Source organism: Grammomys surdaster, unplaced genomic scaffold (assembly GCF_004785775.1).
Source record: "Grammomys surdaster isolate TR1022 unplaced genomic scaffold, NIH_TR_1.0 125852, whole genome shotgun sequence".
In the NCBI taxonomy this organism is placed as follows: Eukaryota; Metazoa; Chordata; class Mammalia; order Rodentia; family Muridae; genus Grammomys; species Grammomys surdaster.
The window spans coordinates 3,009,355-3,020,351 of record NW_021620678.1 but is presented as its reverse complement, the minus strand read 5'-3'; the positions used below and the strand labels follow the sequence as shown (position 1 = coordinate 3,020,351).

At 48.0% G+C, this 10,997-nt stretch overlaps 1 protein-coding gene across 7 annotated transcripts in view; it reads right to left on the bottom strand.

Annotated features, from left to right (window-relative positions):
* Positions 1-5,191: 5,191 nt before the first annotated feature.
* Positions 5,192-10,997, bottom strand: part of Zc3h7b (zinc finger CCCH-type containing 7B) — a 44,504-nt gene continuing 38,698 nt past the window's right edge. For all 7 annotated transcript variants that reach the window (XM_028789921.1, XM_028789914.1, XM_028789918.1 and 4 more), the window contains 6 exons: positions 9,385-9,518; positions 9,103-9,208; positions 8,876-8,984; positions 8,517-8,650; positions 8,247-8,410; positions 5,192-7,933 (listed from right to left, as the gene is read on the bottom strand). In XM_028789921.1, coding sequence (XP_028645754.1) covers positions 7,678-7,933; positions 8,247-8,410; positions 8,517-8,650; positions 8,876-8,984; positions 9,103-9,208; positions 9,385-9,518 — 903 coding nt within the window. In that variant the 3' untranslated portion in view covers positions 5,192-7,677. The remainder of the gene's footprint in view (positions 7,934-8,246; positions 8,411-8,516; positions 8,651-8,875; positions 8,985-9,102; positions 9,209-9,384; positions 9,519-10,997) is intronic.

The window sequence follows — 10,997 nt, the reverse complement described above, 5'->3', positions numbered from 1 at the left end:
AACTATCTTATTTTCCTCCTGAGTGATCCTACCTAGATTAATTAAATTACATATTATATATTAAATAACCCACAGCTCCAGAACTCACTCTGGAACCAGACAGGCAGTGAACTTGTGTTCTTTTTGGTTTCGCCTCTCAAGTAAAGGGTGAAGTTTGTATGAGCAGACTGGGCCAGGCTTCCTTCCCCCAGTACAAGGAATGGAACTAAGGGCCTTGTGCATGGTAAGCCCTCAATTAAATTCCTTCATTGTTCATACACACACATATATAATATACTTTGAGCAACTGCCTCCATTCCATTATCCTCTCCTATCTCCTATTGCCTCTTGTTGTTCTTGTCATTTTTAAAGACTATGACAGTTATGGATATGTGTATGTATAGACATATATATATATATATTTCTATACACACACAAAATACATATATGTATATATGTTAATTGTGTCTAGAGAATTGGCTCAACAGTTAAGAGTATTTCCTGTTCTTATAGAAGACCCAGTTTTGGCTCCCAGTACCTACATGGTAGCTCACAACTACCCTAAGTATACTTCTAGGTAATCCAACTCTCTTTCCTGGTCCCTGCAGGCACCAGGCACATACATGGTGCACATATACACATGCAGCAAACACTCGTACACATGAACATAAAATATTTTTTATTATTATTTTCATGTATTTAGTGTGTGTGTGTGTGTGTGTGTGTGTGTGTGTGTGTAGGTGCACACATCATGGTATGTGTGTGTAAATCAGAGGAAGTTTGCAAGCTGGCTCTCTCCTTCTACCGTGTGAGTCCCAGAGTGGAACGCAGGTTGTAAAGCTTGGCAGCACTGCCTTTACCCCAGGCCAGATCACCAGCCATAGTCTTGAATTTTGATCCTCCTTCTGTGGCTTCCTGAGTGATGAGATTACAGGCATGCATCACCATGCCTGGCTACTTCTAATCATAGCCTTTGTACATTTATTTGTGTGTTTGTGTGTGTGTGTATGGGCACTCACATGCCATGGTGCACATGTGGAGGTCAGAAGACAACTTGTGGGAGTTGGTTGTCTCCTTGTACTGTGAATATCCCAGGTATCAAACTGAGGTTGTCTGGTTGGCTGTAAGTGCCTTAACCTGCTGAGCCCTTTGTTTACCCGACTTTTAATTTATGTATAGAAACCTCAGTACAGGATCAAAGACCTTGGAAAAGCTATACTTTAAATCTGTCTTCTTTATTTTCATTATATGTATGTGTGATATGGCAGCAGAAGCCAGAAGTGTGTGTTGGATCCACTGGCACTGGAGTTACAGGTAGCTGTGAGCTGCCCCATGTAGGTGCTGGGAATTGAACTTGGGTCCTCTACAAGAGCAGTCTATTAGAGTTCTTTGGAGGAACAGAACAGACAGAAACAGCATTTCTTTCCCTGATCCTTCTCCTTCCTCCTCCTCCTCCTCCTCTTCCTCCTCCTCCTCCTCTTCCTCTTCTTCCTCCTCTTCCTCCTCCTCCTCCTCTTCCTCTTCTTCCTCCTCTTCCTCCTCTCCTCTCGTCTCCTCTTCCTTCTTTTTTTTTTAAGTTTTCCCCCCTTCCCTTCTCCCTCTCTCTCTCTGGCCCTGCTAGCTCCAGCCTAAAGGTTTATTTATTTATTATATGTAAGTACACTGTAGCTGTCTTCAGACACCCCATAAGAGGGCATCGAATCTCATTACAGATGGTTGTAAGCCACTATGTAGTTGCTGGGAATTGAACTCAGGACCTCTGGAAGAGCAGTCAGTGCTCTTAACCTCTAAGCCATCTCTCCAGCCCTCTCTCATTCTTCTTATAATAAATTTAGTGTTTTTATTTAATCTTCCAATGTTTCTTTGCAAATATGCACTAGTAAAATTTCAGTCACATTTTTTTGAGCACTGTATGTTTCAGTCAGCTGAGCATATCTGGTGAACACGAAGGGAACTCTCCTTTCTATTCTCTGTGCCCGCAGGAGCCCTGGCCAGTCCTCCTTTGCCCTGTATCCAAGGCAAGAGTAAGGTGGGAGCTGGAGTTCAGGCCTGAGTTGCACTGTGATTACAAACCGAGGCTGACTCAGGTTGGGCTGGTGCATTAACTGGTACAAAACTGGCTTAACAGAAGCTACGCATACCTTTAATCCCAGCACTTGGGAAGCAGAGGCCAGCTTGGTCTATGCAGTAAGTTCCAAGACAGCCATGATTATATAGAAAGACTATTTTTTTTTTTTTTTTTTTTGTTCTCCAAGACAGGGTTTCTCTGTGTATCCTAGCTGTCCTGGAACTAGCTCTGTAGACCAGGCTGGCCTCGAACTCACAGAGATCTGCCTGCCTCTGCCTCCTGAGTGTCGGGATCAAAGGTGTGTGCCACCACTGCCCGTTGAGAGACCCTATCTTAAAAAAAAAAAAAAAAAAAGGAAGATAGATTTGCAGTACCAAGCTTGTACCGCTTCCTTTCCGTGGATATTCCGTGGATATTCAGCAAGGGGCCCTCACTAGATGATACCAAACCAGGTCACACTTCTTGAACTTGGAGGCTTCAGAACTGCGGAGCAAGTTATGTTTCCATTCTTTACATGGTGTCTGCTCCCAGGCATCCTGATCACAACAGAAGATAGATTAATGCACCATGTACGTGGCACCAAACTAGACCTTGAAAACAGTTCAGGGCTGAATGACAAACCTAGTGAAGCCTTTTCCGTGCTCCATGCTCTGTGCACACTGACACCCTCTCCTTGTACTCAAGGGGTTCAGCTGGCAGTGTCACCTGTGGCTGGGAACAGCAGCAGTGGGGAGGAAGTATGGCTGAGTATGTACCTGGAGACATTTGGAGGGGCAGGAGTTTGGACTTCCCACATGTTCTCGGTTTCTGGACTTAGAGGTCCAAAGCCCTCTGGAGATGGTCTGGGTCTGTTAGTTTTTTAATCAGTGTGCTGACTCCATCCCTGTACTTTACCCTTCCTTCTTCATGACTATTTGTCCTAGTTCACCAACAAGGTGTTTTTATGTGACAACAGCTACATTTGATCAGAGGCAAGCTGTGACGTCCACCTGGAGGTCCTTCTAAGTGAGAACTTTGATGGTCTTCTGTTCTCCCCTTGGTCAGCAGGGTATATTTAACTTCCAGGCCCCAAAGCAGTGTTAGAGGGGCCAATACAAACTTACTGTTCATGAATCAGGTCCAGTTGCTCAGGCTCCTCTTTCCTGAGGCTTGGGGGTTTTTCCCAGAAGGCTGCATAGGCTTCCCTGGTTGAGGACTGTTAGATGTTTTGGCAGAACACTTAAAGGTCTTCACTGGAGAGGCTGCCTCCAGGTCCTTGGCACCCATACCTGCCCCAAGGAGCAACCAGAGAGTGCAGGAGCTGGTGCCATGTCAATGCAGTATCATGTAGGCCAAAGCCAGAAACAGACCTTTGTTCCATCAGGGCCGTTACCCACAGCATGACTATCAGACACTCTGAACATCCTGTTTCATTGGTACATGGAACTGCAGATGTGAAATAAAATAAAAAGGGAAAAAAGCAGAATAGTAATTGCCTACTGATTGTGATGTAAAAATCCGACTGCAAACTCTCTTCAGTAGTCAGTCTTGTATGCCTAGGATCTGCATGGGGTGGGTGCTCACTGGGTCATGCTTCCTCACATGAGCTGAATGAAGAGCAGAAGAGAATAAAGGGAATTTTAAATTGGGTTCAGTCAACTCCTTAGGTTTGCTGAAGTCTTGCTTACTCACTTTAATCTCCTGAGTTTAAGGAATGTCCCAATGCAAGCTCATGCATGCGCCCTCCAGCCCGAGGACAGGCTTATGGTTTTTGTTTTGTTTGTTTTCTAGACAGGGTTTCTCTGTGTAGCCCTAGCTGTCTTAGCACTTGCTCTGTAGACCACGCTGACTGGCCTTGAACTCAGAGATCTGTCTGCCTCTGCCTCCCAAGTGCTGAGTGCTGTGATTAAGTCTTCTGTTTTTCCTTTTTTTTTTTTTTTTGATTTATTTATTTTATGTGAGTACACTGTCATTCTCTTCAGACACATCAGAAGAGGGCATCAGATCCCATTACAGATGGTTGTGAGCCACCACGTGGTTTCTGGGAATTGAACTTAGGACCTCTGGAAGAGCAGTCAGTGCTCTTAACTGCTGAGCCATCTCTCCAGCCCCCAAGTCTTCGTTTTTTATCCCATCATTTGTTAGTTTGAGTTCCTCCTGTATACCTGGCCCAAATGACTGCTGTCTTCAGGGAATTCATAGGTCCAGGACCCTTGTTCCCAGGCCATACTATCCTGCTGCTTAAAGCTAACTGGCAAGAAGGCATGGTGGGTAAACTCAGTACTCTGAGACAAGATGATCCATGCAGGTTTGAGTCTAGCCTGCAAAGCAAATTCTAGGACAGACATGACTACCAAAACAAAACAAAACCAAACCCACTGTCTTAGGGAGAAAAAAAGAATTCCAGGCCAGCCAGGACTCTGTAGTGAAACTGTCCAGTGAGCACTCACTGTAGACTGAGTGCCCTCCAAGAAATTTTAAAAATCACCCTTGTGAGATTGGATGCCCAGTCTTCTTTGAAAGTTATGAAAACTGTTGGGTGTGGTAACAAAGGTCTGTAACCTCAGCATTCAGGAAAGTAAAGGCAGGGACAACCATTCAAAGCTGTTATCACCCACTGCTACATATTAAGACTCTGTTTCAAAGAGTTTTTTAAAAAGTTGACAAATCTTTCCTGTATAACCTTGGGTGTTTCTTGGGCTCAGAGGATCAAGGTTGTAGTCTATATCACCTTGGAAAGCCTGGCATGACCCCTTACCTTCCTGGACAGCCTGTACCCCAAAAGGGCACAGAATGCAGAGTGGCACATGATGGTAGAAGAAAGGCACAGGCCGTCCCACAGGAAGGGCTGTGAGCAGGCAGGCTATAAGAAAGCTGCCAGAGGGTGGCTTGCTTGCAGGGCCACTTGTACAGAGCACAGCTTGTCCTTGCTATGGAGGTGCTGCTGAGCTGGGTCAGCTGGGTCTCCATGTGTACACAGGGATACTGCCCCTCACCCCCTGGAATGTCTGCTCCAGGCACAGCCAGCTGGGGCTAGCTCTGTCCCAGGAGTCCTAGGCAGCCCTGGTCCCCTGAATACATGCAGTAGTTGAGGAGCAGGAGTGACACCTGGGGGACAAGAGTCACAGTGCACACGTATATTCTCTAGAACAAAGGCTAAAGGAAGCAAATTTCTCTCTCATTTTATTTTAAGAAGGACAAAAATTGTTATTAAAACATCTACATTATCAAGATACTAGACCTTATGATATTTAATATTAAAGTGTGGTATTCTTAAATTTTAATACAGACATTTTTAAAGGACCATTAGATTGATTACTGCCCAGCTGAGAAATGCAGCACCCCTCCCACTGCCCCTACTCCATGTCTACTGTGCAATCTTGTTCCTAGGCCCTGCTTCAAACCTGAGCCTTCCAACCAGAGGCCCTAGACGGGTCACATCTGATTAACTACAGCCATCATTTAAGATATTTTGTTGTCTCCAACCCCAGGTCATTCCTGTCTCCTTTCTCGTCTTTTCTGTGGGGGGCACAGGTCTAGAATGTAAGGGAGCCCAGATCTCAGGGACCCCTGGACAGAGTTTTCCTGGACAGCAGGAAAACTCTGGATTCATCCTTTTCCTCTGGCGGGAAACAAACACTTACTACTTCCTTTCCCTGAGCACACTGGTATTCCTCTCTAGACATGGATCTGTGGGAAACTAGCAGTCAGAGCAGGGTCCAGGTGTGGACCACCCTGCCCTTTCTGCCCAAATCATCTGAGCCATGGCTCCAGTCTCAGTACCCTAAGTAACCAGATGACCTCATAAGCACTTAAATCTCACAAGGATGTCTGCATTTGTTGTGCCAAATCCTTTATCTTTAGCCCTCAGCAGAAGAGATTCCTTGGATACCACACACATATATAATATTATATAGAGCGATATATTTAATACCTGTGTATATATGCATCACAGGGGCGACATATATACACACTAAAACAAGGCTGGTGACAACAGACTGCAACACCACAGGTCAGGAGAACAAGTGTCATCCACATTCACGGCCATGGCCCCACCTCAGATGTGGTCTCACCTCCCCTCCAGCCGCACCGCCAGCACCCAAACTCTGCAGTGCTAGCCAGCTGGGGTCAGGGAAGGGGGTCAGGGGAGAGGAAAAGGTGCATGCCATGGTTATCAGGAGAAGGTTGGGCAGTGGCAGGATGAGGAATGGGTCCTTTACACCCAGGTGCCTATCATTGTGCCTGCAAGCACTAGCAACCCTGGCTGGAGGAAAAACAGGAGCGTCTGTTCATTCTATCTCACTCCTTGATAGCCTTTGTTTCTGGTTCCTTCTGGGGGGGGGTGTGCCCCACTTCTTGTGCCAATGAGGTGGAGCATTCTGGAATGTCTTGGGGAGCCAGGGGAGGCTGTGTCTACCTGTGGGAGTGGGATGATAAGGTGTACACATACTTCAGACGATAAGAGGCCTTGGTAAGTGGAGGCGTGGGCTGGGGGTCAGCTGGGGTCCTAGGCAGCCAGCAGGGTTGAGCATAGGGTGGGGCTGGGATAGATGGTCATATCAGTATATCTGGGTCTTTTGGAGAGGACGACAGAGGGTCCCCAGGAAAGAGAGGCTATTTCTCATAGTGAGTGACCCATGGAGCCTAGGTCGCTTTCCCACTCTTCATATTCCTCAGCACCTCCCATGCTTTGTACCTTGTCAGACCTGAGCTCATGGTGCTCTGTATTCTGTTACTTGTCTGTGAAAACTTTTGGGGGATATAGCCTCCATCGATTACCCCAACATCCCTCAATGTGTGGTGCTAAGAAGACCAGCTCTTGTTTCAGCAGCCCTTGCCCAGGTCCCAGGGATGTTACATGGGACTGAGGAGCCCAGAGGCTCCAGCTGCTAATGGATGGGGTCTTTTGACCAGTGTTTACATCCCAGCTCTGCACCAGAGATGGCTAAAGACCCTGGGCAAACCACTCCTCCTGCCAGGCCTCAGTTTTTGTTTCTGTAAAATGGGGTGTGGGCTGTGTTGACTCCAAGGCTGAGGTACGGTCTACAATTGTGGCTCACAAAGGGGAGGGCTGGACAGGGGATGATGTTAGGAGCACCTAGACTGCTTGGTCTAGCTTCAGGTATCTGCCTTAGCTCTTGTCCCTTTCGCAGGTCAGGAAACTGAGCCCCCAGGTGGTAACTGACCAGTATAGTGTTCCCAACTCCATTTCATGACTATACTTTAAGCTAGTCAGGGCCTCCTGCCCTTTGCTGTGTCCTGATCTGGACCCATGGAAAGGGAGAAGAGGAAGGGAGAGAAGGAAAAGGACCCTCCTGCTGCATATTCATGTGGGGACCCCAGGGTCCCCAGCCCTGAGCTTTGGACCCATTTAGGAGCAGACAGAATTTAAAGCTGTAGGCTGAAGCTGGCCAGGCCTCTTACTCTCCAACCAGGAGAACTATAACTGGGGAGGGTCTGTTCCCATTTTGACAGGACAAGGATCCTGGGACCACTTGGGGTTATTGTAGATGACCTGGGTGTACACACCTGGGGTTTTGGGGGTGGAAAGGATGGACAGGGACCCAGCGTACTGGGGGCTGCCTGATGGAGTGGTCCCCTGCCCCCAATCCACCCCCACCCCAGGACTTTGCCATAGCTGAGACCTGGCCCTACTCCCCAGTGGTGGTGGTGGCAGCAGTAGCAGTTGCAGCAATGGGGGCTTCTGGGGTGGTATCCCCATCCTCTTGCAGCAGGAAGTTGTATTTGCCGAAGTCATCATCCCGTGGACACAGAAGCATGTCCTTTCGGGCCTTGGCAAGCTTTTGCTTCAGCACCTCACGCCGGTCCAGCCACTCGTTGAGTTCCTCTTGTCCATGGGCACAGCGGCACTTGTCTCCATCTGGGCAGGCCTTGCCCTTCTGGAGCCTGCGGGTGGCAGAAGGCTCACTGCCTGAGCTCGATGCCTTCCCGTCTTCCTAAACTATGCTTCTCCCCAGACAGCTCTGGTCCCAGCTCAGGGACCCGACCCAGCAGCACTCTCTAGGATCTCATCCAGTGCTGTGAAGGAGGGCTAATGATAGGCCTGAGCCCACCCCTCCACCCTGCCTACCCCAGGACTGTACTCATCTCATGATACACCAAGTCAAGAGATGGAGCTGGTCCCAACATCCTTGTCCTCAGGCCCACCTGCTACCTGCCCTCCCTGTCCCTGAGTTCCCAGTCACATGGCCCTCAGCACCTGTCACAGAGTCGGAACTCGCCCATAGGGAAACGGTAGGCCCAGCCACTGGCGTCACTGTCGGAAGTGAAGACCTTCTCCTTGTGCTTCTCTGACTGGATGTGCTGTTGCCACTGCTTCTTGCTGTTGCTGTTCTTGCCGCAGAGCCAGCAGTGGTAGCCCATCTGCATGCACAGCGTTGTGGGTGCCTGCTTCCACACCTCTGCCCGTCTCAGCCCCTCCAGGATGCCCTCCCAACTGGCCCTGGCTCAGCATGCGGGCAGGGCTTACCATGATGTCAGCATAGTCTGTGGGCATCTGGATCTGCTTCTCTCCTTCCCGAGAGCTGATGGGGGTCCCTTCGCCCGGCTTCCCTGGGTTGTGTTTTTTCAGCCACATGTCATAGGTCTGTTGCATATCAAGGACTGGGCAGGGGACAGAGTACTTGGTGAGGGGGCTTCCCCATCCATCCTACCCATGATCTCTTCTGGACTTGGGAGGTACAAAAATCTTAAGTTCTGCTGTTATGTAGCCTGGCCTGAGGGACTAATCACTCATAGGAAGCCCAGAGTCTAGGGAAGCACCCAAGCATGTATTATAGAGATTAGCAGTGAGGTGATAGAGGAATACAGGACAAGCCTGCCACTCACTCTTGTTCTCCTTCATGAAGGTCCACATGTCTCTCTCCTCAGGGCTGTGTGCGAAGGAGCAGTTCCCCACATACTGGCATTTGCGGCCATTCTGGGCATGGATGCAGAGCTGTGGGTGGGCAGAAGAAAGCCTGCTGAGTCTCACAGGGCTGTGTCAGTGTTAGCCAGTTCAAAGTCTTTCAGGACCCACAACCTCTTGTACTCTCCCCTCCCCCACAAATGCTCACATCATATTGCTGTGGGAAGTTTCGAATGGATGGCAGTGGTCTCACAGACACCCATTTCCTCTTGGCCTTGGACATCACCAGAAGGACCCGCCTCTCCTTGGTCCAGCTGTAGGCCAGAAATGGGAGTCATTGGAAGAAATGGGAGAGTCAGAGAGGAAGCCTCAGAATTATGAGACTATCTTTCCTCTCTCAGAGCCCAGGTCTCCTAAGTCTCGGCCCCCTCCCTCATGTGGCCCTGGCAGTGCCCCACGTTGCCCAGGCAACTGTACTGTGCCTGCTTACCAGTGCCGGGCTTTGGCACTGCAGTACTTGAGGTCCTTGTCCGGCTCTACCACCTGCCCGTTCCTCCAACACTGACCACACACAAACTTCATCTGCAAGTCAAAGGTGCTGGGTCCATGTGTCCTTGGGGTACCCTATTGGAAGATGGGAGAGTAGGTTGGTGAAGCTGTAGCCACCAGGCCTTAGGCCTCTGGAAGTCCTAGGACCACTCAGTCTTACACTGGCTAGTCTACTGCCCAGTTTTACTGGCAGGCAGTGAGCTGTGAGCTAAGGGCCCTATGACTTCTGACTAGGGGAGCCAGATGTGGAGATGGACTCTGAACCACTGTCTTCCTGCCCCCTCTGTCTGGTCTTCACTTTATCTTTAAGAGGTCTGGTTTGTGCAACCACTGTGTAGACTAGCTTTTCTTGTTAAAGATTTATTTTAAATTTATTGTATTTATTTTTAGACAGGGTCTCACTATGTATCCCTGGCTGGAACTTGCTGTAGAGACCAAGCTGACCTTTAACTCACAGAGATCTGTCAGTTGTTTCCTGAGTGTTGGGCTTCAAGGCACAAGCTACAATCTCAGTCTGTTTTATTCTTTTTTCTTTTTTTTTTTTAAACCCTTTTAATAATGCCTCTTTATTTTTATTTTTTTTTTCGGTTTTTCGAATAATGTCTCTCTCTCTCTCTTTTTTTTTTTTCGAGACAGGGTTTCTCTTTATACCTTGGGCTGTCCTGGAACTCACTCTGTAGACCAGGCTGGCCTCGAACTCAGAAATCCACCTGCCTCTGCCTCCCAAGTGCTGGGATTAAAGGCGTGTGCCACCACTGCCTGGCCTGTTTTATTCTTAAATTAAGTGTGTGAGTATGTGAGTGTGTGTGTGTGTGTGTGTGTGTGTGTGTGTATCCCTGGATTATAGGCTGCTGACATGCTGGGAGTCAAACTCAGGGCCTCTGAAAGAACAGTACATGCTGTTAATCTCTACAGCTCCTTAAACTGTGGTCACAACCCATAAGGGTCAGCTAACTGATTTTGGGAGCTTCAGAAATTTGGCAATACCAAAACCTTCTAAATACATAACAAGCAGAAATTAATTTAACATCAGACATGCAAGGGATTCGAGGTGTGTCTAGCAACACTTCCCGATGCATCATGTCAGATTACCAAACCCTTGGTTCTAAGTACCTGATATACATACACTGTATCGTGTGGTGTCACACCCTTTAACACCCAGAAACACTGCCTGACTGAGGCTCAGATTCCAGACTGTTGTACCTTGTGAACTGCAGTGTTCTTACTATACATACAGACTTCCTGTGCTTTAGAAAAATAATGGTTGCTGGGCAGTGGTGGCGCACGCCTTTAATCCCAGCACTTGGGAGGCAGAGGCAGGAGGATTTCTGAGTTCGAGGCCAGCCTGGTCTACAGAGTGAGTTCCAGGACAGCCCGAGCTATAAAGAGAAACCCTGTCTTGAAAAAACAAAAACAAAACAAAACAAAACAAAACAAAACAAAACAAAAGAAAAATAATGGTCCACAGAAAACAAAAGGTTTAAATATTTTTCTATTCTTCTATCTTAGCATGTAAATACTAAATTAGTATATCTCTGGGACACATCATTAGAA